This window comes from Leuresthes tenuis, unplaced genomic scaffold, assembly GCF_036924035.1.
Source record: "Leuresthes tenuis unplaced genomic scaffold, fLeuTen1.0.hap1 SCAF_1, whole genome shotgun sequence".
In the NCBI taxonomy this organism is placed as follows: Eukaryota; Metazoa; Chordata; class Actinopteri; order Atheriniformes; family Atherinopsidae; genus Leuresthes; species Leuresthes tenuis.
The window spans coordinates 35,871,514-35,893,081 of NW_027325355.1; the positions used below are offsets into that span (position 1 = coordinate 35,871,514).

At 47.8% G+C, this 21,568-nt stretch overlaps 1 protein-coding gene across 1 annotated transcript in view; it reads right to left on the minus strand.

Annotated features, from left to right (window-relative positions):
- The window catches only part of LOC140288967 (BCL-6 corepressor-like), a 73,844-nt gene that overhangs the window by 22,330 nt on the left and 29,946 nt on the right, over window positions 1-21,568 (minus strand). The window contains exons 4-8 of the mRNA XM_072379228.1: window positions 19,849-20,014; window positions 13,113-13,505; window positions 10,523-10,750; window positions 6,567-6,910; window positions 446-622 (exon numbers count right to left, since the gene is read on the minus strand). Coding sequence (XP_072235329.1) covers window positions 446-622; window positions 6,567-6,910; window positions 10,523-10,750; window positions 13,113-13,505; window positions 19,849-20,014 — 1,308 coding nt within the window. The remainder of the gene's footprint in view (window positions 1-445; window positions 623-6,566; window positions 6,911-10,522; window positions 10,751-13,112; window positions 13,506-19,848; window positions 20,015-21,568) is intronic.

A 21,568-nucleotide genomic window follows, 5' to 3' on the forward strand; every position in this document is an offset into this window, starting at 1 on the left:
AGTGTTTGATGATGGCGTGGCCCCCTTTCCAGGGTGAACCCCGCCTCTCAGCCAGAGGCAGCTGGGATAGGCTCCGCCCCCCCGACCCTGAATTGGATTCAGCGGGAATAGAAAGTGGATGTTTGATTATTCTGTCGACTGTCTGCTCTGATAATTAATGTGAGACATAGTTTCTGTGACATTTTCACACACTGTGGAGCTGTTTTTAGGAAATAAAACAATCGATCAAAGCAGAGGAAGAGGAGGCGGCGAGCTGACAGGAAGCGAGCGGTAAATCTCTCCAGCTGTTTTCTTTGGAAGCGGAGGATTAAAGTTCCAGGAAGGTGAGAGGAGCAGTGCCTGAATGAATGATCTCTGCTCAGAGAAGAGGTCGGAGGTCGCTCTGCTTCACTCCAGGTCACTTCAACACAAACATTCAACCAGCAGATGCTTTGCGTCTCATTACTTCATATCCCAGCCGGGCGGCGCGCTGCAGGAGCGTCTCTCCAGCGTTTTTGTTCACGATGAGCCGGCGCACCTCCGGTGGGACGGGCCGGGCGGACGCCACGGGCCGGGCGGACGCCGCGGGCTGCGGAGATGGAGGCCGGCGGCCGGGCGAACCAGACGGGTCCGACTGGGAGACCTGTGTGTGTTCAGAGAGGAAAACAGAAAACATTTATCACCGTCAGGGTCTTTTTGTCTAAAACACTCCTCCTGACTCGGGTGAAAATAGCGCCGTCACCACCTCTGCTACCACTACTCTGCTTCTGTGTTTAAAGCCTGAGGCTCATGACAGAAAGCTGAGGAGGAGGAGGAGGAGGAGGAGGAGGAGGAGGATGAGGAGGAGGAGGAGGAGGAGGAGGAGGAGGAGGAGGAGGAGGAGGAGGAGGAGGAGGAGGAGGAGGAGGAGGAGGAGGAAGTGGTGATGATTCGTCTAAAAGTAAAACTGCAGTAAAAGCAGGAACTCGCGGTGAATCTCTCGCCCTCACTGCCAGGCTGATCCCTTTCTTGAGTTTTATCTTGTTCCTCAGAAATGTTGTTACCACTTAGCTCACAGTTAGCAACACACCGAGCATCACTTTGACTCACACTTTGACTCAGTTAGCATCACACTTTGACTCACACTTTGACTCACACTTAGCATCACTTTGACTCACAGTTAGCAACACACCGAGCATCACACTTTGACTCACACTTTGACTCACACTTTGACTCACACTTTGACTCACAGTTAGCAACACACCGAGCATCACACTTTGACTCACACTTAGCATCACTTTGACTCACAGTTAGCAACACACCGAGCATCACACTTTGACTCACACTTTGACTCACACTTTGACTCACACTTTGACTCACAGTTAGCAACACACCGAGCATCACACTTTGACTCACACTTAGCATCACTTTGACTCACAGTTAGCAACACACCGAGCATCACACTTTGACTCACACTTAGCATCACTTTGACTCACAGTTAGCATCACTTTGACTCACACTTTGACTCAACCTTTGACTCACACCTAGCATCATACTTTGACTCACACTTTGACTCAACCTTTGACTCACACTTAAGCATCACTTTGACTCACAGTTAGCAACACACCGAGCATCACACTTTGACTCACACTTAGCATCACTTTGACTCACAGTTAGCAACACACCGAGCATCACACTTTGACTCACACTTAGCATCACTTTGACTCACAGTTAGCATCACACTTTGACTCGCACTTAGCATCACTTTGACTCACAGTTAGCATCACACCGAGCATCACACTTTGACTCACACTTTGACTCACAGTTAGCAACACACCGAGCATCACACTTTGACTCACACTTAGCATCACTTTGACTCACAGTTAGCAACACACCGAGCATCACACTTTGACTCACACTTTGACTCACACTTTGACTCACACTTTGACTCACAGTTAGCAACACACCGAGCATCACACTTTGACTCACACTTAGCATCACTTTGACTCACAGTTAGCAACACACCGAGCATCACACTTTGACTCACACTTAGCATCACTTTGACTCACAGTTAGCATCACTTTGACTCACACTTTGACTCAACCTTTGACTCACACCTAGCATCATACTTTGACTCACACTTTGACTCAACCTTTGACTCACACTTAGCATCACTTTGACTCACAGTTAGCAACACACCGAGCATCACACTTTGACTCACACTTAGCATCACTTTGACTCACAGTTAGCAACACACCGAGCATCACACTTTGACTCACACTTAGCATCACTTTGACTCACAGTTAGCATCACACTTTGACTCGCACTTAGCATCACTTTGACTCACAGTTAGCATCACACCTAGCATCACACTTTTACTCAACCTTTGACTCACACTTAGCATCACTTTGACTCACACTTTGACTCAACCTTTGACTCACACTTAGCATCACTTTGACTGACAGTTAGCAACACACCTAGCATCACACTTTGACTCACACTTAGCATCACTTTGACTCACACTTTGACTCAACCTTTGACTCGCACTTAGCATCACTTTGACTCAACCTTTGACTCACAGTTAGCATCATACTTTGACTCATAACCTAGCAACAAACCTCAAACATACAGAAAAGAAAAGCTTCTGACAGGAGGTGGCGTTCCACAGGATCTTATTTAAGGTGCTTTCAGGTTGAGGATTCAGGTTTCAGGTTTCAGGTTCATCATTCGTCAGGAGTAACCAGGGAGTAACAGGTTGAAGGTGAAGGTTTGTATCAGTTAGTCTTTAAACCCATTTTTGTTTGGTACGTTGGTTCTTTTGTGGAGTCTGGAGACAATAAAACAGCTCCAAGGATTTCATACTTCATTTGGAGCACCCTGAGATCTGATGGGAGCACCGAGCTCGACGGACAGATCGTCTGTCACAGATGTCTTTAGTTTGTAGAAGGAACAGATGCAGAGAGCAGTTTTATTACAGTGCAGGTAACAGAGCTGCTTTACAGCCACAAACCAACAGGAACAAAGCAGCTTCAAAGGGGGAAGCTTTTAACAGTTCATTATTTTGACATCAGGGTTAATTAGTGTTTGCTGGTGGTAATAAATGGCTGCAGTGCTCTGCTGCCTCATGAGGCGTTTCAGCTGCAGCCTTGCTCAGCAGCTCTGAGGCAGAGCTGAACCTGAAAATATCCATCACTTCCAAACTGAAGCTAAGATGATTTCTGCCTCTTCAGAAGCAGGTGGAGACGGATGAAGCTGTGTCGCCGAGCGACTGACGCCACGGCAACAGCCTCTGCCGCTCAGCAGCCAGACAGCGTGTGCGTGTTAATGCGCCCGTCTGTGTGTAAAGTGTGTGCGCCGGCGCCTGTCAAACGGAGCCAGTCGCCGCCACGCATCAGCAAACAGGACGCGAGCTTCACCCGGGAGGTGTGTGCGCTGTCTGACTCAGAGGAGTGCGTTCGGTGTGTGCGTCCTCGCTGCCCGGAGGAAATCTTCGGTGCAGCAGCTGTCAAAACGGCCCAATCCTCCGCCACACATGCAGAGAATATTATTCTTCCTCCATAACCTTCAATCACTCCATCCGCCCTCGCTTTTCTTCTTCGTTCTAATCTGCGCTGAATTGAATTACACACACGCAGGCAGGAGAGCGCACACACGTCCCGCTGAGCTCCAATCAGGAGCATAATTGCAACGATTAACAGATGGAAAACAGAGCAGCTAAAACCGTGGAGCGTTTTCCTCATTTTTAAAGTCATTCTGGGCTGCGAGAAACTCAGATTCATTAGCTTTCATCTGGAATCCTCACTTTCTTCATGAACATTTCAGGTCAGCGTGCACGTTTTAGTGCACGTGTCAGTGCACGTTTCAGTGCACGTGTCAGTGCACGTTTCAGTGCACGTTTCAGTGCTCGTTTCAGTGCTCCTTTCCGTGCACGTTTCAGTGCACGTTTTAGTGCACATTTCAGTGCTCCTTTCAGTGCACGTTTTAGTGCACGTTTTAGTGCTCGTTTTAGTGCACGTTTCAGTGCTCCTTTCAGTGCACGTTTCAGTGCACATTTCAGTGCTCCTTTCAGTGCTCGTTTCAGTGCACGTTTCAGTGCTAGTTTCAGTGCACGTTTCAGTGCACGTTTTAGTGCACGTTTTAGTGCTCGTTTCAGTGCACGTTTCAGTGCACGTGTCAGTGCACGTTTCAGTGCACGTTTTAGTGCTCGTTTCAGTGCACGTTTCAGTGCTCGTTTCAGTGCTCCTTTCCGTGCACGTTTCAGTGCACGTTTTAGTGCTCGTTTCAGTGCACGTTTCAGTGCTCGTTTCAGTGCTCGTTTTAGTGCTCCTTTCAGTGCACGTTTCAGTGCACATTTCAGTGCTCGTTTCAGTGCTCGTTTCAGTGCACGTTTCAGTGCTAGTTTCAGTGCACGTTTCAGTGCACGTTTTAGTGCTCGTTTCAGTGCACGTTTCAGTGCTCGTTTCAGTGCACGTGTCAGTGCACGTGTCAGTGCACGTTTCAGTGCACGTTTTAGTGCTCGTTTCAGTGCACGTTTCAGTGCTCGTTTCAGTGCTCCTTTCCGTGCACGTTTCAGTGCACGTTTTAGTGCTCGTTTCAGTGCACGTTTCAGTGCACGTTTCAGTGCTCGTTTCAGTGCTCGTTTTAGTGCTCGTTTCAGTGCACGTTTCAGTGCTCGTTTCAGTGCACGTTTCAGTGCTCGTTTCAGTGCTCGTTTCAGTGCAAGTTTCAGTGCATGTTTCCGTGCACGTTTCAGTGCTCCTTTCAGTGCTCGTTTCAGTGCACGTTTTAGTGCTCGTTTCGGTGCATGTTTCCGTGCACGTTTCAGTGCTCCTTTCAGTGCTCGTTTCAGTGCATGTTTCCGTGCACGTTTCAGTGCTCCTTTCAGTGCTCGTTTCAGTGCACGTTTTAGTGCTCGTTTCGGTGCATGTTTCCGTGCACGTTTCAGTGCTCCTTTCAGTGCTCGTTTCAGTGCATGTTTCCGTGCACGTTTCAGTGCTCGTTTCAGTGCACGTTTCCGTGCACGTTTCAGTGCACCTTTCAGTGCACGTTTCCGTGCACGTTTCAGTGCACGTTTCAGTGCTCGTTTCAGTGCACGTTTCAGTGCACGTTTCAGTGCACGTTTTAGTGCTCGTTTCAGTGCACGTTTCAGTGCACGTTTCCGAGCTCGTTTCAGTGCTCGTTTCAGTGCACGTTTCAGTGCACGTTTCAGTGCACGTTTTAGTGCTCCTTTCAGTGCACGTTTCCGTGCACGTTTCAGTGCACGTTTCAGTGCTCGTTTCAGTGCACGTTTCAGTGCTCGTTTCAGTGCACGTTTCAGTGCACGTTTCAGTGCACGTTTTAGTGCTCGTTTTAGTGCTCGTTTTAGTGCTCCTTTCAGTGCACGTTTCCGTGCACGTTTCAGTGCACGTTTCAGTGCTCGTTTCAGTGCACGTTTCAGTGCTCGTTTCAGTGCACGTTTCAGTGCACGTTTCAGTGCACGTTTTAGTGCTCGTTTTAGTGCTCGTTTCAGTGCACGTTTCAGTGCAATTTCTCATCATCGTTTACCTCACTCTGGTGGTGTTTGAACTCAGACTTGTTGGTTATTTTTATGTAGATTTCTGGCCTTTGTTTAGGCCTCATAAAGGATCTTAGTTAGGTTTTGTCATTTAAAGTCTTCTGACCTGCATGTCAAACCCTGAACTAAACGGCTGTTTTGACCCGTTTTGACCTTCTTGACATTTTTATCTCTGTCTCAGTGAAGTTTGAAACTGGTCTTCTATGTGGCTCCTGGGAGCTTTTTAAGGGTTTTAAGCCAAACCGCTGTGCTTTCTAAAGGAGGTTTTGACTCAGACTTGTTGTCTTGTCTCAGCCCTGTGGAACTCCAGGATATCTTGGCTGAAACTCGTCTCTATCTCATGAGACTGTTGGTTCCTGTTTTTCTGGGTTTTTTAATAATGTCTCGTCATGGTTTAAACTCATACTGATCTTGTGAGCTATATGGATTCATTCTGGTGGTTGTTTTAACTCTCATATCTCACTGACTTGACTCATTTTGTCTTGAGAGGGTTCCCTTTCTCAGTCTTTTTGGCTTGACTGTGTTTGAAATCCTGATTTTCACTTCTAAACTTTCTTGTTTGAGACCTTCTGGAGCTCCAGGACTAAAACAAAGTTCTCTTCCAGTCCACATGTGGTGCACGTACGTGCACTCCCTCCAGTTTGCCTGCAGCTGTGGTGCATTAGAGCAAATGTAAATGGATACTGAGCAGGAAAACAAGCTGCCTCCCACCCTCATCCCCTCGGGTGGGCGTTTGAGTCATTGTGAGTCACATTAGATTGGATGTGTTTACATGTTGCCTTGAACTAAAGTGGAAAAAGAGCACAGTCAGGCTCAGGTTTGAACGCATGCAGGTGCATCAGGTGTGTGTCCCTGCCTGACTCATATTTCCATCAACAGCCAGTGAACATATAAAACCATGAGGGATGAGTCAGGACTCTGCTGCTGAAACACTGAGGAAGACGCAGCACAAGCAGGTAAACTGTATGATATGCAGATGACCCCCTCCTCTCTCTGGCAGCTCCAGTCAGAACTCCATTAAGAATCTGACGTATTTAAGGTGCAACAAACTGACCTTCACACTCTGCTCCTCCTCATCGCTTCCTCCCTTGTTCCTCTCCTTTGCTGTTTCTCCGCCCGTGTGCTTCGCCTTGAAAGGACGCTTGCCCTTCGGCTTAAGGTCGTTGCTATGGCTGCGGAACAGATGGGGGTCAGGTGAGGAGGAGAAGGAGGGAGGAAGATTAGGTAAAGACGGAAGGAAGGTAGTAACTCTTCGGCTCTCCCTCAGCCTCTGGTATTTGTCCTGCAGGCGGGAGGAGGGAGGCGAGGTGAGCGCTGTGGGTGCTGGCTGCCGGGGGGAGGGGCTGTTTGGTTGCCATGGGAGATTGGAGCCGAAGGATGGTGGCACCACATGGAAAACTAAAAAGAAACACAAAAAGACAAATCAGCTTTTAAACACGTTTAATTTTGTGGTTCCTCAGGTTGAACAGCAAACATGTGGATGCAGATCTCAGCAGAGCGCACCGTGAAAAAGGAAAGGCCCGTGTTTAGGTTTGTTTTGGTTTAAAACCAGAGCAGACAAAGAAAGATTTAAGGTTGCAGTTATGGTTGAACGGGGCTTTCTCATCACTCAGAAGCTTCTGAGGCTTCTTCTATAGTTTCTGTTGAGCAAAACAAACCTGAAGCGATCTTTTCAAGTCTCAAAAAACCCAACAAAAATTAATCGGACATGTTTCCATCGATGGTTTGGAGTGAATAAACTCAGCTGTGTGGTGTCACCAGAGGGGGCGCTATAGGCTGCGCTGTTATTGGCTGTAATTCAGTAGAAGAAGTAGTTGTTCTGACAGGAAATAAACCTGGAGGAGGAAAAAGCAACAACTGTGGTGGACATGAACTGGAGGGAGAGTTGAGATCTTACATCATATCTGGGATCTTCCTATTACGTCTAAGTAATTATGTTGGCATCCATGGCAGGTGGTTTACATCTTATTTATCCAGTAGAACCTTCTCCGTTATGGTTGGTGACCTGCCCTCTTCCACTGCTCCTCTCTCCTATGGAGTCCCACAAGGATCTATTCTTGGCCCTATCCTCTTCTCATTGTGCATAACTGTGCACGTGTATAACTGTGCATGTGCGGGGTTCAGACGGCTGGTTTTTAAGACGGCTGGCGTTACATCCACCTGCTGTAGGATGGAAACCTTTTGGTGACGCTTTAATTCTTCAAAGCGAAACTTAAAGAAACTTTTGAAACTGAGGAAGTTTTGCAGTTTCGTCGCTCCGTGGAACCGTTCAGCTGTTAGAAGAAGCTCATGTGGATGTTCTTAGACAACGCTGATCTGATGTTTCATGTCTGTAAGCTCAGCTTTGACTGTGGGAACTGAGTCTTTTCTGTGGAGAGTTGTTCTATCACAATGTCGCGTAAACCTGCAGCAGCTCAATCATCCAACAAACGAGCCGACGTCCATCCTTCAGTCCCGGATGAGTCCGATAATAACAGAGAAAGAGAGGAACAAAGAACCCGGAGAGGACGGTGGGGGAGGGGAGGCCGCCTCGCTCAGAAAACACACACAGCCAGAGGTTGTTCCTGCGAGCCGGCGGGGAGTCACGCCTCCTCCATCTGCTGAATTATTTATCATCCTGAACACACACACCGACACACTCACTCTCTGCAAACAGGATTAACGCCATAATGTGTGTGAGAAGCTCCTCAACAGGAATTCATCATTTACTGGAAGCAGATTTTCCACAGTCACACACTTAACCGTGTCCCTCTGGGCGCGCTGCTGTAAAACAGCTCCTCGTTTCCACCGTCAAACTGCCACCGTTATCGTTGCCTCAAGCGTAACGACATCATCAGTATCTGGATTTAATGGCCACGCCCACCTGTCAATCAGCTGCGGCTTCAGCTCTGATTACAGACCGTCCCACAGGTCGAGGACAGTTTCCTGCATCCAGGGAAGGCAGAAGAGCTTCAGACTCGAGTCGTCTTACTTTCAGACTGCACTGCTGCGTTAGTCCAACCAAAGCCTGAATTAAACACGTTAATCCCACTAAAATCCCGCGAAACGGAACATTTCAAAGTCGGACTAACACATGAAGATAAGGAATTAGAAAGTTTAACAATTCCTGCACGTATACAATCAATCAGACTGGAGTCGACCTTCTTTTGACCTGGAAGCTACAGAAAAAAACAGCAACTGCAGGGAATAGCCACAAAGTGTGCATCTCATCTGTTAAAAAGTAAATCATTCAAGCACAGCTCTGCAGCCTCAAAGGTCAGACAGGAAAGCCTGATACCAACAAGCTGAATCAGGACAAAATGAATGAATCTGTCCACGTCCACTTCTAGCATCACAGGGAGAGAAGTCTGATGAAACATCCCAGCAGCAGCAGAGTTTAACTGTGGAGGTAAATGTTCTGAATCAGCCTGGGCTTACTGAACCGAGAGGAACTCTGAACAGATGACAGGGTGCAGGTCTCCCTGAGAACTGCTGGGAGGGTTAGCATCCTGCGTTCAGAAGGTTTCACCCCGTGCTTTTCTACTTTTTTTCAGAGAATTTAAACTTCTTGCACGTTCGGTGAAGCTCTGCTTCAAATTGAACCATCTTAGACTTTCCTGTCCTTTAAGGTCAAATCGTAATTTGTGTATAAAACAAATAAAAAAGCAGAGAGCAGCTCCGGGGGATCCAGAGAAGAATCAAGTGAAAAGCTCTTTTCCATCCATCAGAAAGCTGGTGTTTGTTCACTTTGACCAAAGCCAAAGGACCAACAACAGCACCAATGCAACCAAGAGCAGCCCATAGACTGCATAAAAAGTGGAAGCAGAGCGCTATAACATGCAGACCTGGACCTGTGACCCCAAACACATGTTCGGACCCCGTTTTCCCTTCTGTTTTTGGCCCTGAAACGACTCTCAGTCTGTTTAGTGTATTTTAATCTCGATGAATTCCCAAAGCTGCTCTCATTCACACATTTTTTTTGTCAGAATCTGGGACTTTAATCAGCCCATTAAGGCTATGAGTCGGCTCACTGAAAGCGTTTCCAGACTGTCGCTCTGCTCTAATAAAATCCTGATTTTATAACCACAGCCTCATCTGACAGAATCACCGTTAAAGCAGCTCAAAGACAGCAGCTGAGCAGAGAATTCAGCTGAAATTCAGCTGAATTCAGCTGAAATTCAGCTGATGCAGAATGATGGACAGATCCTGACCTGGGAGCTTCTCTTACTCCTGTTTCACAGGAAATGTGCGAATATTCACAGTGAAACAGAAGCGACTTACTTGAGTCTTTCAGTAAATGTGACAAATGGGACTTTGTTTGAAAAGAAACAACTGAATTTGATGTTAGTTTCCTTTTAAATAACAACAGAATCAGCATTTTGTTCCATAAATGATGCCACAGTGTAATGTATTGTTGTTTGTTAGCTTAGCTTAGTGGGTTTGGTTGGATTTACGCAGTTTTTACAGCTGATGTGGACATCTCCTGATGTCCTGATGCATGTAATATCATCAGAATTCATTTAACTCTCTGAAATGAAATGAAGGATGAAGAATTAACCAGCACCTCCTGTGTAACAGCACGTTTAGGTTTAATTGGATTGATTTAATTTGAGTAAATTTTAGAGACATCCTGAAGGGAGCCGTGAATGCAGCTCTGAGCAGCCTTCAGCAAACAGAGGAGGAGGAGGAGGAGGAGGAGGCCGCTAACACATTCCCTGTGCATTACAGCGAGTGTGACAGCTCCATCTGGGAGATGTTAGACGGCTATTAGCACGCCACGAGGCTGCAGCGGTCCACACACACAGGAACACACACACAGCGGCGGTGTTATTCCAGGCTCTGCCAATCGCAGAGGAAGAGGGATGAGGTGGGGGGGGGGCTGATGACAGCAGAGGCAGAACTGATCAGCAGCAGCTCCAGCTTTACATGCTGCTCACAGATTTGGACGTAAATGTGTGAGGCAGCGTGTCTTCAACAAGTCAAAGTTCCACAGACCTGAAGTCAAACACATTCACACAGTTTGGATCTTACCTCTCGATCCGTCCCTCCTCAGGAACATGGCTTCACATCGTCCTGCGCTGGCCTCTGACCCCCCCCCGACAGGCGGGACGTCCAGTCTGAGCTTCCTGTCCACCTCTGCTGACCGCTGACCAGAAGGCAGCCATTGGCTGAGCTCTCCTGGGAGGCGGGGCTTGTTGAGCCGCAGTCCGTTTAACTCGATGCAGACCTTCAGCTTCTTCACGTCCTCCAGAGTCGAATCTGTGAGGAAGGGTGAAAGAAATCACCAACAATCATCTAAAGCTTAAACCTTCTGAACTGTTGCCTTTATCATAATGTTCATCGATATGAGTCGTGAAAACAAAGACATCGTGAAAACGAAGACATCGTGAAAACGAAGACATCGTGAAAACGAAGACATCGTGAAAACAAAGACATCGTGACAACGAAGACATCGTGAAAACAAAGACATCGTGAAAACAAAGACATCGTGAAAACCAAGACATCGTGAAAACGAAGACATCGTGAAAACAAAGACATCGTGAAAACCAAGACATCGTGAAAACGAAGACATCGTGAAAACAAAGACATCGTGAAAACAAAGACATCGTGAAAACAAAGACATCGTGAAAACGAAGACATCGTGACAACGAAGACATCGTGAAAACAAAGACATCGTGAAAACAAAGACATCGTGAAAACGAAGACATCGTGACAACGAAGACATCGTGAAAACGAAGACATCGTGAAAACAAAGACATCGTGAAAACAAAGACATCGTGAAAACGAAGACATCGTGAAAACAAAACATCGTGAAAACAAAGACATCGTGAAAACGAAGACATCGTGAAAACAAAACATCGTGAAAACGAAGACATCGTGAAAACAAAGACATCGTGAAAACGAAGACATCGTGAAAACGAAGACATCGTGAAAACGAAGACATCGTGAAAACAAAGACATCGTGACAACGAAGACATCGTGAAAACAAAGACATCGTGAAAACAAAGACATCGTGAAAACCAAGACATCGTGAAAACGAAGACATCGTGAAAACAAAGACATCGTGAAAACCAAGACATCGTGAAAACGAAGACATCGTGAAAACAAAGACATCGTGAAAACAAAGACATCGTGAAAACAAAGACATCGTGAAAACGAAGACATCGTGACAACGAAGACATCGTGAAAACAAAGACATCGTGAAAACAAAGACATCGTGAAAACGAAGACATCGTGACAACGAAGACATCGTGAAAACGAAGACATCGTGAAAACAAAGACATCGTGAAAACAAAGACATCGTGAAAACGAAGACATCGTGAAAACAAAACATCGTGAAAACAAAGACATCGTGACAACAAAGACATCGTGAAAACGAAGACATCGTGAAAACGAAGACATCGTGAAAATGAAGACATCGTGAAAATGAAGACATCGTGAAAACAAAACATCGTGAAAACGAAGACATCGTGAAAATGAAGACATCGTGAAAATGAAGACATCGTGAAAACGAAGGCATCGTGAAAACAAAGACATCGTGAAAACAAAGACATCGTGAAAACAAAGACATCGTGAAAACAAAGACATCGTGAAAACGAAGACATCGTGAAAACAAAACATCGTGAAAACAAAGACATCGTGACAACAAAGACATCGTGAAAACGAAGACATCGTGAAAACGAAGACATCGTGAAAATGAAGACATCGTGAAAACAAAACATCGTGAAAACGAAGACATCGTGAAAATGAAGACATCGTGAAAACGAAGGCATCGTGAAAACGAAGACATCGTGAAAACGAAGACATCGTGACAACGAAGACATCGTGAAAACAAAGACATCGTGAAAACGAAGACATCGTGACAACGAAGACATCGTGAAAACAAAACATCGTGAAAACAAAGACATCGTGAAAACGAAGACATCGTGACAACGAAGACATCGTAAAAACGAAGACATCGTGAAAACGAAGACATCGTGAAAACGAAGACATCGTGACAACGAAGACATCGTGAAAACAAAGACATCGTGACAACAAAGACATCGTGAAAACGAAGACATCGTGAAAACGAAGACATCGTGAAAACGAAGACATCGTGAAAACCAAGACATCGTGTAAAACACCGTCGGTTACGTTGCATCTGGTCTTAAAACTCTAACAGGTGAATAAAGTGATGACACAACAAGTAGGGAATCTCAAATAATACAGCTTCCTGTAGCAATAAAACAAGATAAAGATAAATTAACTAAAGCAGAAAGAGTCCCAGTGAGGGGCCCTGAGGAACGCCAAACTGTAGCAGAACAGTTTAAAGTGGAGAACAACTGATCATACTTCTACCTCTACAACCTGCAGGTTTTCTCTTTATTTTCTTCCATTTGTGGCCCTAAATTCCAGGAAGCCTCATGAGGTTAGAGGTCAGTCTGGGTTAGAAACTGTGTGCTGAACTCAGTTAGCATAATATTTAGGCTGTGAAGCTAATAAATCATAAAAAAAAAAAAGCTAACACAGTTTGTATTAAAGAGCTTGAAGGTCAGTTAATATTGAAGATCTTCAGTCTTACTTTTACAGAAAGTCTGATTTATTCCATTTCTGGTGAAATATTGGACTCAGACGTCCTTACCGGTGGCAAGCTTGGCTTTCTTGTTGGGATTTCCTGTCCCATCCTCCTCCTCCCTCTCCTCCTCCCTCCCCCTCTTCTGTCGGCTGCCGGTGATGCTGCTCTGGTGGAAAGGTTCCAGGCTGAAGATTCGCCGCCGGTTAATGGCCACGCTGGGATTCGACATCAGGGTGGAGGAGTTACCCTGAAACAGGCCTCTGGCAGTCGGGAGAAACCTCTGTTGCTGCTCCGGCTGCGACACGTAACTCGTGTTCTCGTTCTTCTTCTCTTGAGGACCTCCTTCTTCACCATCATTCTTCTTCTCTTCCCCTGTTGAGTCATCATTCGTCTCCCTCGGGACAGGAAGGCTGTCAGTGTGGCGGTAAAGTGGAAGGTGGGGGTAGGAGGGATTGAAACCTGCAGGGACGGAAATAACTTTTAAATTCATATTTAAGGAAAAGTTTGTAAAACCCCTGATGAACAGTCTCAAAATGAACATTTTTATCAATAATACATAAAGCTGGGGTCAGACGACAGGAGATTTGGATCAGTCCAGGCTCGGTTCGACCCTCCATTTGTAGAGGAAATGTGGTACAAGAACTATTATCTGGCAATTAAAAGGTCCTGTAAGACTGGATCTTCATGGCTACCCTGATAATATCAAATACTGGAATCTTTCAGTGCTGCTAAATGATTAAATACTTCAACTGGAAGAGTCTGAAGTTAAGAAACTCTGACCTGGAAGTAACAGTCGCTGCTTCCGGTTGAAATACAAAGAGGCTTTTTTGCTCTGACCTTTAAGCCACAAGCTACAAGCTGGCTTAAAGACGACTCGAGCTCGCTTAAAGACAGCTCGAGCTCGCTTAAAGACGACTCGAGCTCGCTTAAAGACATCTCGAGCTCGCATAAAGACGGCTTGAGCTCGCTTAAAGACGACTCGAGCTCGCTTAAAGACGACTCGAGCTGGCTTAAAGACGACTCGAGCTCGCTTAAAGACAGCTCGAGCTCGCTTAAAGACGACTGGAGCTCGCTTAAAGACAGCTCGAGCTCGCTAAAAGACGGCTCGAGCTCGCTTAAAGACAGCTCGAGCTCGCTTAAAGACGACTCGAGCTCGCTTAAAGACGATTCGAGCTCGCTAAAAGACGGCTCAAGCTCGCTTAAAGACAGCTCGAGCTAGCTTAAAGACGATTCGAGCTCGCTTAAAGACAGCTCGAGCTCGCTAAAAGACGGCTCGAGCTCGCTTAAAGACAGCTCGAGCTCGCTTAAAGACAGCTCGAGCTCGCTTAAAGACATCTCAAGCTCGCTTAAAGACGGCTCGATCTCGCTTAAAGACGATTCGAGCTCGCTTAAAGACGGCTTGAGCTCGCTTAAAGACGACTCGAGCTCGCTTAAAGACGACTCGAGCTCGCTTAAAGACAGCTCGAGCTCGCTTAAAGACGACTCGAGCTCGCTTAAAGACAGCTCGAGCTCGCTTAAAGACGACTCGAGCTCGCTTAAAGACGACTCGAGCTGGCTTAAAGACGACTCGAGCTCGCTTAAAGACAGCTCGAGCTCGCTTAAAGACGACTGGAGCTCGCTTAAAGACAGCTCGAGCTCGCTAAAAGACGGCTCGAGCTCGCTTAAAGACAGCTCGAGCTCGCTTAAAGACGACTCGAGCTCGCTTAAAGACGATTCGAGCTCGCTAAAAGACGGCTCAAGCTCGCTTAAAGACAGCTCGAGCTAGCTTAAAGACGATTCGAGCTCGCTTAAAGACAGCTCGAGCTCGCTTAAAGACAGCTCGAGCTCGCTTAAAGACATCTCAAGCTCGCTTAAAGACGGCTCGATCTCGCTTAAAGACGATTCGAGCTCGCTTAAAGACGGCTTGAGCTCGCTTAAAGACGACTCGAGCTCGCTTAAAGACGACTCGAGCTCGCTTAAAGACAGCTCGAGCTCGCTTAAAGACGACTGGAGCTCGCTTAAAGACAGCTCGAGCTCGCTAAAAGACGGCTCGAGCTCGCTTAAAGACAGCTCGAGCTCGCTTAAAGATGGCTCGAGCTCGCTTAAAGACGGCTTGAGCTCGCTAAAAGACGGCTCGAGCTCGCTTAAAGACAGCTCGAGCTCGCTTAAAGACGACTGGAGCTCGCTTAAAGACGACTGGAGCTCGCTTAAAGACGACTGGAGCTCGCTTAAAGACGACTCGAGCTAGCTTAAAGACATCTCGAGCTCGCTTAAAGACGGCTCGAGCTCGCTTAAAGACGGCTCGAGCTCGCTTAAAGACGACTGGAGCTCGCTTAAAGACGACTGGAGCTCGCTTAAAGACGACTGGAGCTCGCTTAAAGACGACTCGAGCTAGCTTAAAGACAGCTCGAGCTCGCTTAAAGACGACTGGAGCTCGCTTAAAGACGACTCGAGCTCGCTTAAAGACGGCTCGAGCTAGCTAAAAGATTGCTCGAGCTCGCTTAAAGACATCTCAAGCTCGCTTAAAGACGGCTTGAGCTCGCTTAAAGACTGCTCGAGCTAGCTTAAAGACATCTCAAGCTCGCTTAAAGACATCTCAAGCTCGCTTAAAGACGGCTTGAGCTGGCTTAAAGACGACTCGAGCTCGCTAAAAGACGGCTCGAGCTCGCTTAAAGACATCTCAAGCTCGCTTAAAGACGGCTCGAGCTCGCTTAAAGACGATTCGAGCTCGCTTAAAGACGGCTTGAGCTCGCTTAAAGACGACTCGAGCTCGCTTAAAGACGACTCGAGCTGGCTTAAAGACGACTCGAGCTCGCTTAAAGACAGCTGGAGCTCGCTTAAAGACGACTGGAGCTCGCTTAAAGACAGCTCGAGCTCGCTAAAAGACGGCTCGAGCTCGCTTAAAGACAGCTCGAGCTCGCTTAAAGATGGCTCGAGCTCGCTTAAAGACGGCTTGAGCTCGCTAAAAGACGGCTCGAGCTCGCTTAAAGACGATCCGAGCTCGCTTAAAGACGATTCGAGCTCGCTTAAAGACAGCTCGAGCTAGCTAAAAGACTGCTTGAGCTCGCTAAAAGACGGCTCGAGCTCGCTTAAAGACGATCCGAGCTCGCTTAAAGACGATTCGAGCTCGCTTAAAGACAGCTCGAGCTAGCTAAAAGACGGCTCGAGCTCGCTTAAAGACGATTCGAGCTCGCTTAAAGACAGCTCGAGCTCGCTAAAAGACGGCTCGAGCTCGCTTAAAGACAGCTCGAGCTCGCTTAAAGACGACTCGAGCTCGCTTAAAGACATCTCGAGCTCGCTTAAAGATGGCTCGAGCTCGCTTAAAGACGGCTGGAGCTCGCTTAAAGACGACTGGAGCTCGCTTAAAGACGACTCGAGCTCGCTTAAAGACGACTCGAGCTCGCTTAAAGACGGCTCGAGCTAGCTAAAAGACTGCTCAAGCTCGCTTAAAGACATCTCAAGCTCGCTTAAAGACATCTCAAGCTCGCTTAAAGACGACTCGAGCTAGCTTAAAGACAGCTCGAGCTCGCTTAAAGACGACTGGAGCTCGCTTAAAGACGACTCGAGCTCGCTTAAAGACGGCTCGAGCTAGCTAAAAGATTGCTCGAGCTCGCTTAAAGACATCTCAAGCTCGCTTAAAGACGGGTTGAGCTCGCTTAAAGACTGCTCGAGCTAGCTTAAAGACATCTCAAGCTCGCTTAAAGACATCTCAAGCTCGCTTAAAGATGGCTTGAGCTCGCTTAAAGACGATTCGAGCTAGCTTAAAGACATCTCAAGCTCGCTTAAAGACGGCTTGAGCTCGCTTAAAGACGATTCGAGCTAGCTTAAAGACTGCTCGAGCTCGCTAAAAGACGGCTCGAGCTTGCTTAAAGACGATTCGAGCTCACTTAAAGACAGCTCGAGCTAGCTAAAAGACGGCTTGAGCTCGCTTAAAGACGATTCGAGCTCGCTTAAAGACAGCTCGAGCTAGCTAAAAGACGGCTCGAGCTCGCTTAAAGACGATTCGAGCTAGCTTAAAGACTGCTCGAGCTCGCTAAAAGACGGCTCGAGCTCGCTTAAAGACGATTCGAGCTCACTTAAAAACAGCTCGAGCTAGCTAAAAGACGGCTTGAGCTCGCTTAAAGACGATTCGAGCTCGCTTAAAGACAGCTCGAGCTAGCTAAAAGACGGCTCGAGCTCGCTTAAAGACGACTGGAGCTCGCTTAAAGACGGCTCGAGCTAGCTAAAAGACTGCTCAAGCTCGCTTAAAGACATCTCAAGCTCGCTTAAAGACGACTCGAGCTAGCTTAAAGACAGCTCGAGCTCGCTTAAAGACGACTGGAGCTCGCTTAAAGACGGCTCGAGCTAGCTAAAAGATTGCTCGAGCTCGCTTAAAGACATCTCAAGCTCGCTTAAAGACGGCTTGAGCTCGCTTAAAGACTGCTCGAGCTAGCTTAAAGACATCTCAAGCTCGCTTAAAGACATCTCGAGCTCGCTTAAAGACGGCTTGAGCTCGCTTAAAGACGATTCGAGCTAGCTTAAAGACTGCTCGAGCTCGCTAAAAGACGGCTCGAGCTCGCTTAAAGACGATTCGAGCTCACTTAAAGACAGCTCGAGCTAGCTAAAAGACGGCTTGAGCTCGCTTAAAGACGGCTTGAGCTCGCTTAAAGACGGCTCGAGCTAGCTAAAAGACATCTCAAGCTCGCTTAAAGACATCTCAAGCTCGCTTAAAGACGGCTTGAGCTCGCTTAAAGACGATTCGAGCTAGCTTAAAGACATCTCAAGCTCGCTTAAAGACGGCTTGAGCTCGCTTAAAGACGATTCGAGCTAGCTTAAAGACTGCTCGAGCTCGCTAAAAGACGGCTCGAGCTCGCTTAAAGACGATTCGAGCTCACTTAAAGACAGCTCGAGCTAGCTAAAAGACGGCTTGAGCTCGCTTAAAGACGGCTTGAGCTCGCTTAAAGACGATTCGAGCTCGCTTAAAGACAGCTCGAGCTAGCTAAAAGACGGCTCAAGCTCGCTTAAAGACGATTCGAGCTAGCTTAAAGACATCTCAAGCTCGCTTAAAGACGGCTTGAGCTCGCTTAAAGACGATTCGAGCTAGCTTAAAGACGATTCGAGCTCGCTTAAAGACGATTCGAGCTCGCTTAAAGACGATTCGAGCTAGCTTAAAGACTGCTTGAGCTCGCTAAAAGACGGCTCGAGCTCGCTTAAAGACGATCCGAGCTCGCTTAAAGACAGCTCGAGCTAGCTAAAAGACGGCTCAAGCTCGCTTAAAGACGATTCGAGCTCGCTTAAAGACAGCTCGAGCTAGCTAAAAGACGGCTCGAGCTCGCTTAAAGACGATTCGAGCTCGCTTAAAGACAGCTCGAGCTCGCTAAAAGACGGCTCGAGCTCGCTTAAAGACAGCTCGAGCTCGCTTAAAGACGACTCGAGCTCGCTTAAAGACATCTCGAGCTCGCTTAAAGATGGCTCGAGCTCGCTTAAAGACGGCTTGAGCTCGCTTAAAGACGACTGGAGCTCGCTTAAAGACGACTCGAGCTCGCTTAAAGACGACTCGAGCTCGCTTAAAGACGGCTCGAGCTAGCTAAAAGACTGCTCAAGCTCGCTTAAAGACGGCTTGAGCTCGCTTAAAGACGATTCGAGCTAGCTTAAAGACATCTCGAGCTCGCTTAAAGACGGCTCGAGCTAGCTAAAAGACGGCTCGAGCTCGCTTAAAGACATCTCAAGCTCGCTTAAAGACATCTCAAGCTCGCTTAAAGACGGCTTGAGCTCGCTTAAAGACGATTCGAGCTAGCTTAAAGACATCTCAAGCTCGCTTAAAGACGGCTTGAGCTCGCTTAAAGACGATTCGAGCTAGCTTAAAGACATCTCAAGCTCGCTTAAAGACGGCTTGAGCTCGCTTAAAGACGATTCTAGCTAGCTTAAAGACTGCTCGAGCTAGCTAAAAGACAGCTCAAGCTCGCTTAAAGACGATTCGAGCTCGCTTAAAGACAGCTCGAGCTAGCTAAAAGACGGCTCGAGCTCGCTTAAAGACGGCTTGAGCTCGCTTAAAGACGATTCGAGCTCGCTTAAAGACGGCTTGAGCTCGCTTAAAGACGATTCGAGCTCGCTTAAAGACAGCTCGAGCTAGCTAAAAGACGGCTCAAGCTCGCTTAAAGACGATTCGAGCTCGCTTAAAGACAGCTCGAGCTAGCTAAAAGACGGCTTGAGCTCGCTTAAAGACGCCTCTGTACTCTTTACCCTACCTGCCCCACGCCTCTGTACTCTTTACCCTACTTGCCCCACGCCTCTGTACTCTTTACCCTACTTGCCCCACGCCTCTGTACTCTTTACCCTACTTGCCCCATGTTGGGTTCCTGATCCTTTGGGGTCACCCCGGTGGCCTCCAGGCCGTTAATCGTTTGTTGGGACGCAGTCGGTCACTGAAAGAAACGACCGGCCAGCTGCCTGGAAACGGGAGCAGCTGGGATAAACTTTTACTTCCTCATAAACACGACTTTCAGCCTGAAACACCGTGTTCGGGTTCATCTTATTCTTCTCCTGAGCTGTCCGCGTGTGGTGAGTCTGAAGGTGCACGACTCAAAGTGCACGCAGAGTGCACGTTAGTGTGCTGCTGTGTCGTTCTCACACAAAGAGTGCGCTCGGCATCGAGCGAGTGAGCTGAACCAGAAGAAATGAGTGTGTGTTCATGCCTTTCATGCTGCTGTGTGTGTGGGAGCGTGCACTGTGTGTGTGGGAGCGTGCACTGTGTGTGTGGGAGCGTGCACTGTGTGTGTGGGAGCGTGCACTGTGTGTGTGGGAGCGTGCACGTCATCCTGCAGAACTCCGGAAATCCTCTTACCTCTCAGCGCCTCGGCGGCGGCTGCAGCGGGAGCTGCTTGCCTCCCCCCCTCCTCCTCCTCCCTCCCGCCGGCTCCCCATTGGCCATCTGCCAGCTCTCCTTCTTCTTCTCCTCTTCCTCCCTCCTTCTCCCTCAGCTCCAGCTCGGAAAAGCGCAGCATTGCGCGCTGAGAAGGAAAACGTGACAGAGAGGCGTGAAACAACAGAACATCTTTCAGCGTTTGTGTGGAAGCCGGTCAGCTGACCGGTTCTTGGACTCTCAGTGTTGGTCAGATCACGTCAAACATGTTTTAGATGCTCATTTTAATCAGCCGTCTCTGCGGATAGTGCACGCTACAGCGTGCACGTTTTAAACTGTGAGCAGTTAACTTGCCACAAGGAGCAAGTACTTTTCAGAGCTCCGTACTCTGAACCAGTTCCCTGCTGGCTTTGGGTTTGGGTTGAAGCTGAAAGTCAGGCTGTTCCAACACTAAAAACTGCAGGTGTTTTATGAGGTTGGATGTGTTCCCTCTGTTGGCTCCTGCAGCCGGTGGCAGCGCCTGCACAGTGGATGGCCATCGGCTTCCTTCTGTCTGTTTTCCATCAATTTTCCATCATAGTCCAAGATGACAATGACGGGATTCAATGGGGGGATTGAATCGAAGAGAAGTTTCCTGTGTTTCCCTGTTCCAGCAGGTATCCTTTGAATGGTGTTATGGTGTTTTTCCCCCTCTTTTCCCTCTTTTCTGTCTTCTCAAACCCCAGCTGGTCGAGGCGGATGGCCACCCTTCCTGGTTCTGGTTCTGCCAGAGGTTTCTTCCTGGTTCTGGTTCTGCCAGAGGTTTCTTCCTGAGTCTGATTCTGCCAGAGGTTTCTTCCTGGTTCTGGTTCTGCCAGAGGTTTCTTCCTGGTTCTGGTTCTGCCAGAAGTTTCTTCCTGGTTCTGCCAGAGGTTTCTTCCTGGTTCTGGTTCTGGTTCTGCCAGAGGTTTCTTCCTGGTTCTGGTTCTGCCAGAGGTTTCTTCCTGAGTCTGGTTCTGCCAGAGGTTCCTTCCTGAGTCTGGTTCTGCCAGAGGTTCCTTCCTGGTTCTGCCAGAGGTTTCTTCCTGGTTCTGCCAGAGGTTTCTTCCTGGTTCTGGTTCTGCCAGAGGTTTCTTCCTGGTTCTGCCAGAGGTTTCTTCCTGGGTCTGGTTCTGCCAGAGGTTTCTTCCTGGTTCTGGTTCTGCCAGAAGTTTCTTCCTGGTTCTGCCAGAGGTTTCTTCCTGGTTCTGGTTCTGGTTCTGCCAGAGGTTTCTTCCTGGTTCTGGTTCTGCCAGAAGTTTCTTCCTGGTTCTGCCAGAGGTTTCTTCCTGGTTCTGGTTCTGGTTCTGCCAGAGGTTTCTTCCTGGTTCTGGTTCTGGTTCTGCCAGAGGTTTCTTCCTGGTTCTGGTTCTGCCAGAGGTTTCTTCCTGAGTCTGGTTCTGCCAGAGGTTCCTTCCTGAGTCTGGTTCTGCCAGAGGTTCCTTCCTGGTTCTGCCAGAGGTTTCTTCCTGGTTCTGCCAGAGGTTTCTTCCTGGTTCTGGTTCTGCCAGAGGTTTCTTCCTGGTTCTGCCAGAGGTTTCTTCCTGGGTCTGGTTCTGCCAGAGGTTTCTTCCTGGTTCTGGTTCTGCCAGAAGTTTCTTCCTGGTTCTGCCAGAGGTTTCTTCCTGGTTCTGGTTCTGGTTCTGCCAGAGGTTTCTTCCTGGTTCTGGTTCTGCCAGAGGTT